Source organism: Geotrypetes seraphini, chromosome 7 (genome assembly GCF_902459505.1).
Source record: "Geotrypetes seraphini chromosome 7, aGeoSer1.1, whole genome shotgun sequence".
In the NCBI taxonomy this organism is placed as follows: Eukaryota; Metazoa; Chordata; class Amphibia; order Gymnophiona; family Dermophiidae; genus Geotrypetes; species Geotrypetes seraphini.
The window spans coordinates 175,794,104-175,813,395 of NC_047090.1; the positions used below are offsets into that span (position 1 = coordinate 175,794,104).

A 19,292-nucleotide genomic window follows, 5' to 3' on the forward strand; every position below is an offset into this window, starting at 1 on the left:
ACTGCTAAACACGGATGTGGTGTGTGTGTTTTGCATGTGAGTATCTACTTAATGATTTCCTGTACCATCTTCCTTATGATATTAGTGACACTGTGTGCTGCCTCCATGTTTCTCTGCACCAGCTTAGCAGCCCTTTCTTTGGCTGCATGGTACGTGTATTCTTAGCGGCTGAAATAAGGTGCTGTTCTTGTCTCCTGCATAATGGTAACATTCTTATGCTACAGGGTCACGGTACATTTGATGAGTGGGCGAATCTTCATGTTTTTTTAGCTAGCCCTATTCAGTACACTTCTGCTTTTGGCAGTAGGGTTCTGGTATCCTACTAACTAGGCCATTCTTGTTGGGTATGCTGAGTATGCTCTAGGACAGGGGTGCCCAACGCGTCGATCGCGATCGACAGGTCGTTTGCTCAGGCGACCCCAGTCGATCGCACAGCAGGTTCCCTTCTTCCCTTCTCTTTTTTTTCCCTCCTGACTGGCCCGCCTCTTAAAGAACGCTGGCCAATCAGAGTGCTGGAAGGGCGGGGTGAAGGTCGGTGGGGGGACGGAGCTCAACGCATCACAAGAAATAGAAGCACCTGTAATGATTGAGGTAAGAGCGAGGCCTAATGCTGCCCGATATACAATTTTAAAAACCCCAAAATCGGCCTCCCAATCAGTGGCGTACCGAGGTGGGGCGGTCCGCCCCCGCCCCGGGTGCACGGCTTGGAGGGATGCACAGCCGTCCGGGTCCTCCTGCCCTTCCTTTCCACCGGTCTGCGCACGGGGCTTGCACCCGCCGCCCAAATGGTGCTGTTGGTTATCGCGAGACTCGCGGGAGTTGACGGCACCATTCGAGCGTCGGCGCGGGACCAGGCAGGCGTGAGTCCCGAGCGCGGACCGGGGGAAAAGAAAGGCAGGATGACCCGGACCTGGCCGGCTGTGCACCCGGGCGGATTGTCCCCCTTCTAAATCCACTTGTCTTTTATTCAGTTCAACTAATGAGCATTGTGACAGGCAGTTCTTATGGGGCAGTTATTGGAGGTATTTCTTTGTTTTTCTGTGCCTAAGTATTCTATTAATTTAACTTCCTTATTCCTGTGGGGATCTCCAAAGGGAACGAATGGGAGACGGCCGGTGGCAGGTGGTACTTTAGCAATTCTTACAGGTTGCCATAGGCCTCAGGAGCTGTCTTCCCTCTGCCGTGGTCCTGCCCCTCCTCTAAGTCAGAGACCGGCTTGGGGCAGAGGGAAGACAGCTCCTGAGGCCTAAGGCAACCTGCAAGGATCGCTAAAGTACCAGCGATCCTCTCTGCAGACTGCTCTCTGCTGGAATTAGGTAAATGGATGTGGGGAGGGTAGGCCTTCGGGGGGGGGGGGTGCAGTCCTTCAAGGGGTAGTGCAGGCCTTCAGGGGGGGAGTCAACCTTTGAGGGGGAATGTGCAGACCTTCAGGGGGGGGTCAGGCCTTCAGGGGAGGGGGGCTGTATAATAAAAAAATATTTGAACATAAATACAAAGTACACTCGGTGTGTATATATGTTAAAAAAAAAAAAAAATATATATATATATATATATATAAATAAATATATACCGGTATATGTTTAGCATTTTTATTGTTGGTAGATCATTTTGACTTGGTCATTTTAAAAGTAGCTCTCAAGCCCAAAAAGTGTGGGCACCCCTGCTCTAGGACCTCATAGCCTCTATAGTGGCAGTAGCTGCCTCTGTCACGTGGAACACTGACTCTTACAACTTCTGCTGCTCCACGACAGTGGGCATTGGGATGTTCTGTCACCCTACTCGATGTTAGTTCTGGTCTTTGCAGGGTTCAGTGTGCAACAAGGTGGCCATATGGGTGACTCTGAGCTTACTTCTCTTCTCTCTCCTTGGCACAGGATAGTGTCTTCTGTTGCTTCTTGCTAACACTATATTCAGTCATGTTAATTAGTCTTGTCTCTTAAGGGCAGTTTTAACCAACACTCACCCAAAAAACCTATTGGTTTTTAGCTTTGGTTCTGCATTTCTCTCGGTGAAAGCTTCCACTTATTTCCTTCTGTTTTTATGCTTTGGTGGTGTACAGATTTCGCTATTCCTGCACTCTTAGTTCGTATTATCTGTCCAACAGAGTTTTCGGTGCTCGTATGACAGCAGTTCCTTTTGCTACTTTCTAGTGTGGCTGCAAAGAAGTTCTGCAGTGGCTCCAAGTGAACATCTGGCCTCTCTGACTTAAAGGGGTTCTAGGGCTTAGAATGGCTGGTGATAACCCTTACATGCCACTGCTAGAGCAATGCAGTTCCAGTGCCTGCTCCTTGTGCCTTTTGTGTCTCAAATGCCATTCTCATGGATGGTGGCTTGTCTACCCATTTTCGGGTGAAGGAGCTTGTCTTGGTGTCTCACTTGTTTGTTTTTTTTCAACAATGACTGCTGTGCAGGATTCCACAGGGACATCTTGAAGGGGATGCATGTCGGATATCATTGGTCCAGTTATGTTGGGATTCACAGACCCTGCGGACGGGCAAGCTGGGAGGCAGACGCTCTAGAAGGACGGAAGGCATGTTTCTGTGGAAACTTTGGTCTGGAGGTGTAATACAGTTCTTGGGGAGTGTTGGCCCAACCTTGAGATTGGAAAAGAGAAATCACTCTTTGAGTTACCTGATAGCTCTCTTGTTGCCAAGACACTCGGGTTAGCCTGTCGTCCAAGTAGGGGTTCACCTGAATTCTCTCTCCAGAGGAAGCTGCCACCACCACCATCACTTTGGAAAACATTAGTGCAGCTGTTACGAGGCCAAGGGGCCTAGCCTGAACTGGGGCATGCTACCCAAGAAGGGGAACTGAAGATAATGAGTATGTCTATTCCTTTGTACAGCAGTTGGCCTGCGTTTATTCTTTCAACGCCTTGATGGTTGGTTCATCTTTCTGTCTTCTTTCTAGAACTCTTTTCTGTGCAGGTCCTCTTGCCGCCTTGTCTCCTCACTTTTTGTGGAGCTCAGGTCTGCTCCCGTTGGGGCCAGCCTACCTTTACTATTCATCTGTCTTATATAGCCTCTACTTTGGAGCGGGGAGGGCATTTTTGTACCACATCCATTTTTCACGGTTTTTCACTTTTCGCGGTCACTCCGAAAACATAACTCCGAAAACATAACATGAATTTGGGGGGGAGTACTGTATTTTAAAGTCATCTGCCTTGACATCTTTGAAACCCCCTCAAATATAAATTATAATTAACATTTTCTTTGCATACAGTGTGCTTTGTGTTTTTTTTTGTGGTTACCATTATCTAATATAATAAAACTCTAAGCCGCGCATGCGTACTACCATCTGCGTGCGCCCGTTTTCTGTGAGCTGTAGGGCACCGCAGGCAGGAGTGCGCATACGCGCAAAGCTCTCTCTCTCTCCCCCCCTCCCCTGAGGCGGATGTCGGCTGTCGGCGGCCCGAGGCGGATGTTGGCCGCGGTGGATGTCGGTGGCTGCAGGCTGCGGCGGCTGAACCTGGACGGCATTTTTAAATAAAACAGGCAAGTTTTTAAACGATGCCTTTTCAAACACCCCATCACCTTTGAACCAATGTCTACGGCTCATCTGAAATCCGGTAACAGCAATTAATTATAAATGCTGTTGCTGCTGCCCGATGAAGTTGAAGGAGGAAAGGGAGCAGAAGGGGAGAGAATGGTATAGGGCATGGATTTAAGGAGGAAGGTATGGGGGGGGGAGGAAAATACTGCACAGGAAAGTGGGGTGGGAGGGAAATGCTGCAGCACACGGAAATGGAGGGGCAGAAAAAGGAGGCGTACTGCTGGGCAGGGGGAGCAGGAAAAAGGGGTTGATGGACAGGGGAAGAGGTGCTGATGGACAGGGGGGGCAGAAAAATGAAGGCAGGCCTACTGCTGGACAGGGGGAGCAGGAAGGAGGTGATGATGGACAGGGAGAGGTAAAACAAAGGGAGAAGGGCTGCTGCTGGATAAGGTGAGCAGTGATGGGGTGGTGGAGGACACAGGGGAGGTAAAAGGAAGGGAGAATGGACAGGGAGAGCAGGCAAGGGGTGGTAGTGGACAGCCAAGGGAAAAAAAAAGAAAGAAAGACAGACAGAAATACAGAAAGCGGCTAAGGACAGAGAAAAAAAAATAAAGACAGACACACACATATATTCTAGCACCCGTTAATGTAACGGGCTATAAGACTAGTGTATTAATAAGATTTTATTCTGTGTATATGAAAAATGGATGGAAGAAATTGCATTACAATTAGTACTATTATTATGGGGGTGGAGTTAGGGGCAGAGCTTGGGTGGAGGTACTCGATTGGTATTTGTTAGGCTTAGGTGGTACTTAGATTGAAAAGGTTGAGAAACACTGGCCTAGACAGTCCATGCACATCTACCTGGAACTAACTTTGCTTCTTTCTTGTTGTGCCTGGTATTCGCCACTTAGCTGGTTTAGTTCTTCTCCATTCGCACCAGATTTTGGGTGGTTTCAGAAGTCTAGCTCTGCTTCCATCTGTAGGTTTCAGCATATAGCTGTTGGAGGATTGACTCTGGCATAGCTCTGCTGCAGCATTCTGTGTGTGGAGGTGGGTGCGAATCATTTGCTCTCTTCTGTGATGGTTTACAATTGAATTTGTTTGACAGCCTGCCTCTTTTGGAGGTGCTTGTGGTTTAGTAGTATGACATGGCTCTTCTTTACATTTGAGCAATCACTTTTTGTGTTTTCAGGATCAATACCCTAGAGCAGGGGTGCCCACACTTTTTTGGCTTGTGAGTTACTTTTAAAATGATCAAGTCAAAATGATCTACCAACAATAAAATTTAAAAAAGCACACTATACGAAGAGAAAATGTTAATTAAGCTCAGTTACTTACCGTAACAAGTGTTATCCAGGGACAGCAGGCAGATATTCTCAACATATGGGTGACGTCAACCACGGAGCCCCGATGCAGACAACTTCACAAGCAGACTTGCTTGAAGAATTTTTAGAAAGTTTGCGACTGCCGCCCAACGTAGGGTGTGTGTCTCCTCAGTTCAGATAGCTAGCTAAGAAGCCAACCAGGGGAGGTGGGTGGGTTGTGAGAATATCTGCCTGCTGTCCCTGGATAACACCTGTTACGGTGAGTAACTGTGCTTTCTACCAGGACAAGCAGGCAACATATTCTCAACATATGGGTGACCTCCATGCTAACCAGAATGGGATGGTGGTGGTGTTGGTAATTCAGGAGAATAAATTTTGTAATGCTGCCTGGCCAAAGTGGCCATCCCATCTGGAAAAAGAATCCTGACAATAATGAGAGGTGAATGTATGAACCGAGGACCAAGTGGCAGCTTTGCAGATTTCCTCAATAGGAGTAGATCTAAGGAAAGCTACAGATGTTGCCATGGCTCTAACCTTATGGGCTGTGACTCGACCCTCTAGATGCAGTCCAGCCTGAGCATAGCAAAATGATATGGAAGCAGCCAATTAGTTGGAGATGGTTCTTTTGGACACTGGTTGTCCCAACTTGTTTGGATTGAAGGAGACAAAAAGTTGAGGAGAAGATCTATGTGCCAAAGAACGCTTGCAGTCCAAGTATGAAGAGCTGTTTCTCCCGGGTGAGAATAAGGTTTTGGAAAAAACACTGGAATTACAATGGATTGATTGAGATGAAATTCTGAAACAACTTTTGGTAAGAATTTAGGATGAGTTCGGAGGGCCACCTTGTCATGATGGAATATTGTGAAGGGAGGGTCCGTTACTAAAGCTTGCAGATGTGAGAGCAATAAGGAAGACCACTTTTCAAGAGAGAGATTTCAGATGAGCCGTAGACATTGGTTCAAAGGGAGGCTTCATCAATCTAGCAAGAACCACTTTGAGATCCCAAACCACTGGAGGCGGTTTGAGAGGTGGTTTGACATTGAAAAATCCTTTCATAAATCAGGAAAACAGAGGATGAGCAGAAAGGGATTTCCCCTCTTAACGGCTGATGGAAAGCAACAAATGCACTGAGATGGACTCTAATGGATGTTGATTTGAGACCTGATTGAGATAAATGCAACAGGTAATCCAGAACTGAAGACAAGGAGGGTAGACTGAGACTCCTTGTGATGAAGAGTGCACCAAGTAGAAAATCTAGTCCATTTCTTGTTGTAACATTGTCTAGTGGTAGGTTTTCTGGAAGCCTCTAAAATGTCTGCTACAGATTGAGAAAACTGTAGATTGGCAGTTACGTTGAAAGGTACCAAGCTGTCAAGTATAGAGACTGCAGGTTGGGATGAAGAAGAGAACCCAGACTCTGTGTAAGCAGAGATGTAAAAACTGGTAGAAGTAGTGGCTTCCTTCTGCTGAGTTGAAGTAGAAGGGAGAACCACGGTTGTCTGGGCCACCGAGGAGCAATCGGAAGCATGGTGGCATGTTCGTGTTTGAGATTAATGAGTGTCTTGAGAATTAGAGGGAATGGAGGAAACACATACAGAAATTTGTTTGTCCATTCCAGAAGAAAGGCATCCGCCTCCAGGCGATGAGGAGAGTATATCCTGGAACAAAACTGAGGCAGCTTGTTGTTGTGGGGAGATGCAAAGAGATCTATTTGAGGAGTTCCCCACAGAAAAAAATCTGATGGAGATGCGACGAATTGAGTGTCTATTCGTGAGGCTGTAGAAGATGACTCAGTTTGTCCGCCAGAAAGTTTTTCTCTCCTTGAATGTAGACCGCTTTCAGAAAGATGTTGTGGAAAATTGCCCAATTCCAAACCTGAGCTTTCTTGCAAAGGGAAAGGGATCCTGTTCCTCCCTGCTTGTTGACATAGTACATGGCTACTTGCTTGTCTGTATAAATAAGGAGAAGATGCTGAAAAGCTTTGAGAGCATTGAAGATGGCTCTGAGTTCCAGCAGATTGATGTGATCCTGATGCTCCATGCTGTACCAATGGCCTTGAGTACGGAGACCGTCTCCATGAGCCCCCCAAGCTTAGGTTGAAGCGTCTGTCGTGAGGACTTTCTGATGAGGGGATGTTTGAAACAGTAAACCTCTGGAAAGATTGGAAGAAAGCATCCACCAGTGGAGAGACTGTTTGAACGAAGAAGTCACTATAATGTGCTGAGAGAGAGGATCGGAAGCCTGCGCCCATTGAGAAGTCAGGGTCCACTGAGGAATTCTGAGGTGAAGTCTGGCAAAAGGAGTCACGTCATGTGATCTAAGATAACCATCATGTGTCTCGTAAGGGGCAACACTTTGTGACAAAGTTGTATGATAGTATCCTGACGTTGAAGAAGGAATGCTCTGAGTTGCACAGTGTCCAGTACAGCTCCAATGAACTGTAGAGTTTGAGAGAGCTGTAGCTGGGATTTTGGAAGGTTTATTTTGAACCCCAATCATTGGAGAAACCAAATAGTCCGTTGGGTCGCTACAATAACCCCCTAAGATGTTGAATCTTTGAGCCAGTCGTCCCTGTATGGGAAAACCTGAAGACCATGGCTATGCAGAACTGCTGCTACTACTACTAGGCATTTGGTGAAAACTCTGGGAGATGATGCCAGGCCGAAAGGTAGCACTCTATATTGAAAATGATGATGATTTCCCACCCGAAATCTGAGAAACTTGCGGAAGGCTGGATGAATGGGAATGTGAGTGTAAGTCTCTTTGAGATCCAGAGAGTATAACCAATTGTTGTGATCCAGAAGGGGATACAAGGATGCTAGAGACAGCATCCAAAAGTTTTCTTTTACAAGAAATTTATTGAGAGCTCTGAGGTCCAATATAGGTCGTAGATCTCCTGTTTTCTTTGGGACAAGGAAGTAACGGGAGTAAAACCCCGTGCTCTACTGTTCCAAAGGAACTTGCGCGATGGGACGGAGCCGAAGCAGAGCTTGAGCTTCCTGAAGAAGAAGGGTGAGTTGCGACGAATTGGAAGGACACTCTTGGGGGGGAGATCTGGTGGAACCTGAAGAAATTGAAGAGAGTAACCCTCCCTGATTATTGTGAGGACCCAAAGGTCAGATGTAATTAGTTCCCATCATTGATAAAAATGATGGAGACTACTTCCGATGAGAAGAGGGGAAGACAGAGGAAGAAAGATTGATGTTATGCTCTGTGTTAGATGGTCAAAAAGCCTGAGTGGACTTGGGCGCAGCAGGAGTCTGAGGTTTACCTGCTGCTGTAGTTGTTGTTGCTGCTGCTGCTGCTGCTGTTTCTTAGGAGGTGGCCTTGAATATGGTGCTGACTTCTGAGGATAACGCCTCTGATAAGATGGAGGAGGCCTATAACTCTTAGCAGTAGAAGGCTTCAGTTTCGGCCTAACTATAGAGGCAAACGATTTCTCATGCTCACACAAGTGCTTTGTGGCTGCTTCAATGGAGTCATCAAACAGCTCATTTCCCTGACATGGAATGTTGGCCAGTCGATCTTGCAGGTTTGGATCCATGTCTACAGTGTGTAACCAGGCCAGATGACGCATGGCCACTGAGAATGCAGTGACCCTGGAGGACATTTCAAAAGCATCATATGCAGCCTGAACCATATGCATGCAAAGTTGACCTAGAGTAGAATGCATATGCTGGAACTCTTGGTAGCCAATGTTTTGGGAGATACTTGAAGAAAGTAGGCATAGCATTGACCCAATGTTTGAGATAGAAATCTGATTCGTCATCATAGAATTTTGATACAGACGACGGCCAAACTTGTCCCTGGTCCTTCCCTCTTGGCCAGAAGAGACTGTGGCATAAACTTTGGCAGGATTGGATTGTTTTAAAGAAGACTCCATGAGAAGAGATTGATGCAACAGTTGAGACTTCTCAAATCCTTTACAATGGACCATCTTATAATGGGATTCTAGTTTTACTGGCACTGCAGGAACAGAGTATGGGGTATCCAGATTTCTCTTGAAAATCTGACAAAGAATGCCATTCATGGATAATTTGAGAGAATCCCTGGAAGAATTAGGCATACGCAGCTCTTCCAAATACTCCTTAGAGTATTTTGAATCAGACTCCAAGGCAATGTTGAGATCTTTACTCATTTGACATAGGAACTTAGTAAAGGACACCAGATCAGAAGAGGGTTGACCCTGTTGAGGTGAAGGTGAACGAGAGCCCCTCGAAGTTCCCTTTTCGGCAGAAAAAGTAGTTGAAGCCTCTCTGAATATTGGTAGCGAAGATCTGAATCAATAGGCAAAGATGTGTAAGAAAGTCCACTCCTGGATTGAGGGGAAGCAGAACACTTTCTTTTTGAGGAACCAGCTGGTGAAGAAAATCTCGCAGGAGAAGAACTCGATTGGCGAGAATCCTGAGGCTGCCAAAGATGAGGTTCTACAATAGATTTCCTCAACAAGGGAGTTGGTGTCCTCAAAGAGTCTGGATGCCTCAATGAACGAGGTCTGCCTTGAGAAGAAGACCTGGGTCTAGACGAATATTTTGATAGATGGTGTGGAGATAAACGAGGTCTGCCTCGAGAAGAAGACCTGGGTCTAGACGAATGTTTTGATAGATGGTGTGGTGATGAACTATGTCTCGAAGAACGAGGCATTGATCGAGTCAAATCCAGCCTCGATGAAGAATGTCAAGGTGTCCTCGCCCTGTGCCTCGAAGAAGGCAATGCCTTATGTTGTGAGGTAGGACTGGAAGTTGAAGATTGAGGTTGAGACACTTGCAAGGACTCGGCTCCTTGTCTAGAGTGTTCAGATTGACCTCGAGGCACTCTCAAGGACTCAACTCCTTGTAATACTGCTGAGTGCTCAGTCTGAACTGCTGGAAGCAGGGTCAAGGCAGGAGTCAATTGGCAAGCATGTTACCAAACTACTGATGCAGAATAGTTTCTAACATATTCTGCAAAGCTGGCACTGAGACCACTGGAGTTGGTGCAATTGGTGTGGCTATAGACTCTTGAGGAAGAAGACCTCGAAAAAGAGTGCTTCCTCGATTTGGAGACCAACTTCTTTGGAAGCTTCGAAGCAACTGGTGGAATGGGCTGTGACTCCTGAAGGGAGTGGCTTAGCTAACTGACCTGATGGAGACACTGAGGACAACAGCCCCTCCGGAGATGATTTAGCAGAGGAGGACTTCCTCATCGAAGAAGGCTTTAGCGAGGTCAAAGTCGAAGCTTTAAGCCCCGCAGAAGGCTTCGATGCAATTGAGGTCGCAATTGGGGTTGAGGATTTGGCTGCAGGAAGATTCATGGCCCTGAAAATTTTTTCAATTTAAACACTATGTTGTTTAAGGGCCCGATTTTGAAGTGTAGCACAGCGGGTGCACAACTTAGGATGATGGCCAGGTCCTAAACACTGAACACACCACTTATTCGGGTCAGTGATAGAAATCGCACTACACTTCTTGAAGCCTGTGCCTGGCCGGAACATGGAATGAAAAACGGTCGCAGCCAAATCGAAGCCCGCAGGCTGAAGCCGCGGAGTAGGCCCCACCGTGACCCGACAAAAACAACCCTGTAAAAGAAAAGAAATATACAAGCCACGGTGTAGAGAAGGCACAAGTTAAGAACTAACTCTCATGCATGCAGAGCCTTGAAACGAGGGCTTCTCAGCTCTGCTGAAAACTTAGAACTGAGGAGATGCTGAGGAGACACGCGTCCTATGTCAGGCGAGAAGACACTCGTGCAGGTGCGGTGCGGCAGTTGTGAACTTTCTAAAAGTTCTTCAAGCAAGTCTGCTTGTGAAACTGTCCGCATCGGGGATCCGTGGTTGACGTCGCCCACATGTTGAGAATATGCTGCCTGCTTGTCCTGGGATAATCATTTATATTAGGGAGGTTTTTCAAAGAGGTCAAGACAGATGACTTTAAAATATGCAATGTCACCTCAGTAATAACTATACAAAAATAGACAAAATATATCCCCTCCCCTTTTACTAAACCGTGATAGTGGTTTTTAGTGCAGGGAGCTGCGCTGAATGCCCCGCTCATAGGCTCCCTGCGCTAAAAACCGCTATTGCGGTTTAGATAAAGGGGGCCATAGTGCAAACTATAGATAGCAGATATAAATTTGGATACATTTTGATCACAAAATTTAAAATAAAATTATTTTTCCCACCTTTGCTACCCCTCTCCTTCTGTCTCTATTTCTCTCTGTCTCCCTCTCCCGCTCTCTCGCTTCTGAAGCATTGCGGCAGCTACAAATCTCCCTCCCACTCTCCTTCCATTCCTGAAGCAGTAGGTAGGCAGCCAGCTAGTCCTGACAACCCCCGCCCCCTTCCTCCATTCCTGAAGCAGTACAGTCTGTCCTGAAACCCCCTCCCTCCGTTCCTGACAACCCCCTCCTTCCCATTGCTTCTGTGCAGCAGAGGAAAGGCCCTGCCGGGGCTGGCCAGAAGCTGCCTATTTACAGGCACTTCCTCTGCTTGTTGGCTGCGTTACAACGTTGGTGAGTGAGTGAGAGAAGAGGGAGGGAGAGGGCTTGTCGGGGCTGTCTCTGCTACTTCAGGAACAGAGGGAGGAAGGGGCTTGTCAGGACCGTCTGTGCTGCTTCGGTAGTGGGGGGAGAAAGTGACCAGGGAAAAAAGATGCTGGATCTACAAGTGGAGGTAGGAATGATAGTTTGAGGTAGAAAGGGAGACACAATTGGTATTGAAAAAACTTGCACTGTAGGATAACTATGACAGATTGCAACCTATAAACTGTATATTATGTAAATTGGTATTAGATCCCTTGTATGTATCAAGTTAGGACAATAATTGGTATTGTAAATTGTACTATAATTATAGCAAATAACCCAACTATTATGTATTTGTCCCTGTGTCATTCTCTACATCAGGGGTGCCCACACATTTTGGGCTTGCGAGCTACTTTTAAAATGACCAAGTCAAAATGATCTACCAACAATAAAATAAAAAAAAAAACCCACAAAGCACACTTTACACATAGAAAATGTTAATTATCATTCCTATTCCGGGATTTTTTCAATGAGGTCAAAGCAGATGACTCTATGCACTGTCACCTCAGTAACAACCATACAAAAATAGACAAATACCCCCCTCCCATTTTACTAAACCATGATAGTTTTTAGCGCAGGGAGCTACGCTGAATGCCCAGCGCTGCTCTTGAAGCTCATAGGCTCCCTGCGCTAAAAACTGCTATTGCGGTTTAGTAAAAGGGGACCATAGTGTAAAATATAGACAGCAGATATAAATTCAGACACATTTTGATCACTAAATTTAAAATAAAATCATTTTTCCTACCTTTGTTGTCTGGTGATTTCATGAGTCTCTGGTTGCACTTTCTTCTTCTGACTGTGTGCATCCAATCTTTCTTCCCTTCTTTCAGCCTGTATGCTTCCTCTCCTCCAGACCTCATTCCATGCCCCAAATTTTTCTTCCTCTCTCCCTGCCTCCCTTTCTTTTTTTCTGTTTCTCTTCTTTCCTTCTGTCTCCCTGCCTGCCCTCTTTCTTTCTTTCTCCCTGCCCTCCCCCAAACTACTGCCACTGCCGTTGCCATCGGTGAACAGGCCCCCAAGCCGCTGCCATCCAATAACAGGCCCCAAAGCCGCCGCCGCCCCATGCTCTCCCTGCTTCCCTGCGTCGGGCCGACCAGCATTCCTCTCCCCGACGTCAATTCTGCCATCGGAGAGGAAGTTCCGGCCCAGCCAGGCAGTGATTGGCTGGCCAGAACTTCCTCTTCGACGGCAGAATTGACTTTGGGGAGAGGAAAGCTGATCGTCCCAGTAGATCGCCAAGACAAAGTGAGTCTATCACAGAGCCCGGGATGGGCTCCGCGATCGACTCACTTTGCCTTGGCGATCTACCGGTCGATCGCGATCGACCTATTGAGCACCCCTGCTCTACATGTTTCTATGTAAATCATTTTTGATGGTATAATCTTAATATCCAATACATTGTCTTATACCACAATTTTCTTCAAGGAATCTATGCAGTTTACAATAAGATTTAGATAAAGTTCTTAAGTTACATTGTTTGCAGTAGCATTGGTTTTGGAAGGAGGGGTGAAGGGTAAGAAAGTGAAAATAAGTATGTTTTTAGTTTCTTCCAGAATTATAGGTAGTTTACAACTCCTACCTTCCTCTTCTCTTCTCCCACCCCTCCTCCTTCCTCACCCCCCCTCTTTAAGTTTCCTTGAGCCTACCTAGGTATGAGCGAAGCAGAAATAGAAGATTAGATTAGATTAGATGAAGGTTTCATTTTTGGAAAATAAACTCTTCAGATTAATTTTACAGTTATATTAAAAAAATAACTGATTTGGTTACACTATTAGAAATACATAGATAAATAATTATGGAATTATCCCAGGACATGCAGCTAGCATATTCTCACATGTGGGTGATGTCATCTACAGAGCCCGGAACGGACAGTACAAAAGTGTACTTGTTACTTTAAAAGATTGAACTTGAGACCACTCTTGCTATGCATGCACCGGTGTTTTCATGTTCGACTTTGGCTCGCTGAATCATCAGTTCTGTTTTCTGTGGAGTTGAGAAGCTGTGTTTTTTTCCAGCATGTCAAACTTTGATAGTTAGGTGTCTCCCCGTTCGTATTTTTCCCTTTGTTTCTTCATTAGTCCTTTTTTCTTCATTTCAGTAATTGTTTTTTCTGATTTTTACCAACTTTTGTTTTTGGGCCTTAAGGCTTATTTCGGCCTGTGTTGAGCCTTTTTTATTATAGCTACTACTTGACCTCCTGGATCATTGTGTCCTTTGATCTCACATCGACGATCTTCCCCTCGATGTCAAAGCCTTCAAGTGGCTTCAAGCAGTGTACTCGGTACAACATGACCATTTTGGTAACCGACCCACACAACTGGTGTGTTCAGTCCTCAATACCGACCTGATTTGTGCTTGCACTGCTAAAAATTGCAGAAGAGGTCACTTAAAGCTCATCATCTCCAATTTGAAAAACTTCTTGGAGAAACTTCAGGAGCATCGAGGGTATCCACTGACAGGCACTGACTCTTCAAAATCTGCATCGTCGGTGTTACCTCCATCTGGGGAATCGAATAAAAAGGCTAAGAAACAAACACTCTTCTCCATCCAAGCACACTTCAGCATCCTCTCAAGTATCTATACCATTGGTGCATCCTAAGCATAGACACACTGAGGCAAGGTTGCCTTCTCTTCAAGTGGTGTCACCTTTGAGGCATGCCTCATCGTTGAAGTGACGAGTGCTTCAACACCTAACCCAACTTGCACCATCTTTGTGCTTTTGGGATTAGCCATGTGGGCAGTTTCATTGTGGACTCGACAGTTGTGAGGAGGGAGTTCTGTGCTGTTAGGCCTGTTTGTTGATCCTGCTGCTTTGCTAAGAGAAATACTGAAGTTCCACTGAGCAGACCATTCATTGTATATATGACTGAGCTCAGCTTTCTGTTCTTTATCTCTGCCACTCGTCTATGAATTCGTCTGCTGTGACTAAAGGAATGAAAATTATCAGGTAAGAAAATAATTTTTCTTTCTCTAAATAGCATCTGCAAAACAGCTGCTTAGTCCTCATTTCTTAGCTTTATTTCACACTCGTGCTTCAGTCCTCAATCATAAACATTGCATTTGATTGAGTAGTATTGATTTAACTTATGCATTGTTGATTAGATGATGAAGCAAGAGGTAAAGTTTAGTGACTCTGAAGCTTGGGTTTTCTCATTTATGTTCTGATTTTATTCTGTATGTTGATAGAGAAGACAGTTGTTTCTTTTGGAGCATCAGTCTTCGTGGTGGCATCTATTCACCTAATTAAGTACAGCTTTGCTACATCCAAAGTGTCTGGATTCGTCTGCTGCCGATGACAAGGAAAGCAAAATTATATACATGATAATTTTCATTCCCTTAGTCACAGCAGATGAATCCAGAGCCCCACCCTGTGTGTGGAGGGATTTCTTATTGTCCCTGTTTCTCTGTTTTCCTTTTAATTCTCTTTGCAGTAGGGCCTTTCAGTTACTTGGGCAATTGCTCCAACAGAGAAAAGTGAGGAGGAAACTTTGATCTACTATCTCTTTAGATTTTGGATAGCGTGATACTAGAGAGGTATGGAGCATGCCATCCAAGGTATTGACTCTCTAATTTGCTGTTTTCTCTCTGCCTGCTTGTGGATAGACTTAACCCATGCATCTGGATTAATTTGCTGTGACTAAGAGAACAAAAATTGTCAGGTAAGATATAATTTTGCTTTCAGCTACAGTGGCAAAATAACACTCGGAATTTAGGAAGTTGGTTGGCTTGGCTGAGAACTTTTCAGCAGCCCCTTGTAAATTTCAGTATTCAGTACAAGGCCTGGGAGCCAGTGATGGGAGGATGGGTTAGTGCAGTGGGTTAAGAACTTGGAGAACTTCAACTCTCACTGCAGCTTTTTGTGCTTCTAGGCAAGCACTTAACCTTCTATTGCCCCAGGTATAATGCTTAGATTTTTGAGCCCACTAGGGACACCTATGAGCCTCCGCGGGTGTGGACCACCGGACCAGATGGACCCAAGGTCTGATATGGTGCGGGCATTTCTTATGGTCTTATGACAGAGAAAATAGCTGCTTATAATAAATCACTTTGATTGTACCACAGAAAGGCGATATATCAAATACCCTTTCTTAGTTCTTTTCTGCTTCTCTATCTAGGCTCAGAACAGAAAGAAGTATGAGTAAATAGTTGGGAAGAACTTCATTCTTGAAGGCCAAGGCATTTCTCAATAGATAAAAGAGCATTTGGAAATACATATAACTATGAGGATACCCCCAATGAAATTTGAAAATGAGCTGGTAGAAGTGGATGTCATTGACATAAACTGGTCAGCAATGTCGTGGCCCTGCATGGGAAAATATTTGGTGACTTTTCTTCATCTCATTAGATTCTAAATTAACCCCAGCATAAAAATTGAATACCACTGGGCTATCATATTGAATTTTCCAAAATTGTAAGAAGTCACACCTAGAAAAACTGAAGGGATCAAGTTGGCCCCTTTGGCATTTCAGCCATCTTTCTATGGTTTTCTTCAAAGTGAAGTGATAGATAGGAGGAGGACAAGAGGCCAGTTGTTCTGGTTGTTAACAGGACAAGGGACCTCAAACTGCTCCTGTTGAATTTCACTGGGTTTTACTAGTACAATGCATATGTTGGACAAGTACTATCAGTTTAAATCTTACCTATGAAACTTAGAATGTTTTATATGAATAAAGCTAATGAAGCGTCATATTACACATGGGAGTTGGTTCATAGTCTGATAACTACAGAGAGTGGCTGAGCTACATTGACTATAAGTTAGCAGTTGCAAAATGTAAGAGAAATTCTTTCTGATTCCCAAAGGCTAATGTGAAATGAAGCATCACTGGCAGAATATGCATTTATCAAGTTAATAGAATGCATTGGGGTTTTTTAACAAGCTATTGACTATCTGCCAATTTGTACATGAAAATGAATATTTTGCAAGGCTTTCATTCCATACTTGAAAATATAGTAAAATTGGAGATGAAGAACATTTTGCCTTTTTTTTTTTCCAGGCTCTCTTCTTTTGGAATCCAAAATCAATCCTAACACTGCATACCAGAAACAACAGGTAAACTTTTAAGCTTCTTACTTGTTGTTTGCTACTTTCCATTTCTTTATTTGATATTCATTAGGGGACCAATATGCCTAGTTTCCAGTGTTTATCCCAGGACAAGCAGGCAGCATATTCTCACATGTGGGTGACGTCATCCTTGGAGCCCCAGTACGGACACTTTAAAAGTGCATTGCCACTTTAAGATTTTTTAGAAAGTTCATGATTGCCCGCATTGCACATGCATGAGTGCCTTCCCGCCCAGTGTAGGCTCGCAGTACCTCAGTTCTTCGTTTTCCGTGGAGTGAAGAAAGTGTAATTTTTCCTAACTGTCAGTTGCCGTTTGTTTTCCCATTCCGTTTTTTCTTCTGCTATTTTAAGCACTTTTTTCTTTAAGTTTAAGTCCTTATAAAAAACATAGTAACATAGTAGATGGCAGCAGATAAAGACCCGAATGGTCCATCTAGTCTGCCCAACCTGTTTCAATCTAAAAAAGTTTTTTGGGTTTGTTTGTTTTTTTTCTTTTTCTCCTTAGCTATTTCTGGGGAAGAATCCAAAGCTCTGCTCAGTACTGTTCTTAGGTTCCAACTACTGAAGTCTTTGTCAAAGCTCACTCTAGTCTATCTTCACCCTCCCAGCCATTGAAGCCCTCCCCAGACCATCCTCCCCCAAACGGCCATATACAGACACAGACCGTGCAAGTCTGCCCAGTACTGGCCTTAGTTCTTCAACATTTACTATTATTTTCTGATTCTAGATCCTCTGTGTTCATCTCACGCTTTTTTGAACTCTATCACTGTTTTTCTCTCTACCACCTCTCTTGGGAGCGCATTCCAGGCATCCACAACCCTCTCCGTAAAGAAGAATTTCCTTACATTGCTCTTGAGTCTCCCACCCCTCAACTTCAAATTATGTCCTCTGGTTTTACCATTTTTCTTTCTCTGGAAAATATTTTGTTCTATGTTAATACCTTTCAAGTATTTGAACTTCCTCAGCAACGGCAGCAGATGAATCCAGAGACAAGTGGGATAGCACACATCTACCAGCAGGGGAGATAGAGAGAGAACTGATTAACTGGTGGTCTATTGGTTGGCACTCTCCCTGTATCTCCAGTATTCTCTATCTCCCAGCAGGTGATGGTCGCTTTTCCACTAGCTCCTGAATTTTGGCTGAGATATTATTTCTTCTTCTGTTGAGATTATTCTCTTCAGGTAGACAGGGGTGTTTGGCTGAGCGGTGCCAACTTTGGGAGGTACACTTGGGCCCCCCCAGGTCCCTACTCCACCCTCCTCTCCTTTGGGATTAAGGTTATTCCTGGTTCTTTATTTTTTCTTCTTTCCTTTAACAAAAAAAAAAAAAAAGTGGAAACCAGAAGTGCTGCAACTGGATGGTATTTTTCTGTCCGTTCCAGTTTGCAACTGCCAGCCTTAACAAAGGTTAACTGGGTAAGAAAGTTTATTTTCTGACTCTTTTTCTGCTTTCTCGTTGGGTTGGCGGGTTTGGTTGCTTCAGTGTAGCTGAGCGGTTTTGTTTTGTTGGCTGCCGATTTCGATTTGCTCGACAGTTAGTTTTAAGGGAAATGGCGGCAGAGGCGGTTAAAAGGTGTTCCCGCTGTGGGAAGCGGCGAACACCATTGGGCCTCTGTTCGGCGGGGTGCGCAGATGCCGTGGGTGAAGCGATTCTCTCGTGCCTGAGCGATCAGTTGTTTCCCGCGCAATTGAATGCCAGCTTGCTTCTCCTGCACGCGCGGCTGCTTCCATTCCGTTTCATTGCACTTCGGCGGCTGGGCAGGCAGTCAGCTGTTATTCTTCTGCTTCCGTTGCGGGGCAGGTTTTTGGACAGGAGCAGATTCTTTCGATGCAGGCTCCTGCACATTCGATGGCCTTTTCCCCTGAGTTTGTTATGTTGATGCAAAAGGCATTTTTGATGCAGAGTTCTCAGTCTGCACAGCCACGGGCAGGTGATGTGGACCAGGTTCCAGTGCTTCAGACCACTAGACCTCCTCTTGAGTCTCAGGCGACGAAAAGGCACAGGGTAGCGCCTATGGACGGGGGGACCCTCTGTCTGACTCTGCCTTTTCTCTTGCTCCTCCGGATTCACTGGAGGACGGTGAGGTGGCGGATTTGGAGTTAGAGGATGCGCTAGCTAGGGAGGTAGATGATCCTACGGCACTCCGCCTTTTTCATAAGGAGGAATTGCCCTCTTTTATTACCAAAACACTTCAGGGCCTTAATATCTCTCAGCCTGATCCTCACGCGCAGGGGTCGGCTAAAACATTTCTGGTTCATGAAGCGATGCAGGAGCTTATTTCAGCTCAGTGGAACACGTCGGAGGCTGTCTCCATGTCGCTAAGGCTATGTGCCAGTTGTATCCGGTTTAGCAAGACGAGCTGGACAAATTTAAGAACTCCATGGTGGACGCTTTGGTGGCTGCGGTTACCAAAAAGACTACCTTGCCAGTTGAGGGAGGTTTAGCGCTCAAAGACATTCAGGATAGGAAGATTGAGTCTTCACTTAAGCTGTCTTTTGAAATTGCGGCGGTTACTCTGCAAGCTGCGGTGTGCAGTTCATATGTGGCGCGGGCTTGTTTGCAATGGGCTCAACGTATGGCAGATCAAATGATGGCGACTGGGGACTTCCCTGATTTGGAGGCGGGTTTCGACTATTTAGTGGACGCCCTCTATGATATTATTCTCGCTTCGGAAAAACAAATGTCTCTTTCTGTTGTTTCTCGCAGATCATTGTGGCTCCGGCACTGGGCGGCAGATGCGGCTTCCAAGCTTAGATGGTGATGCTTCCTTTCAAGGGTCGTTTGTTATTCGGAGATGATTTAGAAAAATTGGTTAAAGATTTTGGTGATACCAAAACGCAGAGGTTGCCGGA

General features: G+C 45.3%; 1 protein-coding gene across 4 annotated transcripts in view; it reads left to right on the plus strand.

The window, feature by feature from the left end:
* The window catches only part of PPP4R3A (protein phosphatase 4 regulatory subunit 3A), a 220,116-nt gene that overhangs the window by 30,172 nt on the left and 170,652 nt on the right, over positions 1-19,292 (plus strand). For 3 of the 4 annotated variants that reach the window (XM_033952661.1, XM_033952662.1, XM_033952663.1), the window contains exon 2: positions 16,373-16,428. The exons of the other annotated variant lie outside the window; for it this stretch is intronic. In XM_033952661.1, the coding sequence (XP_033808552.1) occupies positions 16,373-16,428 (56 nt within the window). The remainder of the gene's footprint in view (positions 1-16,372; positions 16,429-19,292) is intronic. 4 annotated transcript variants of the gene reach the window in all.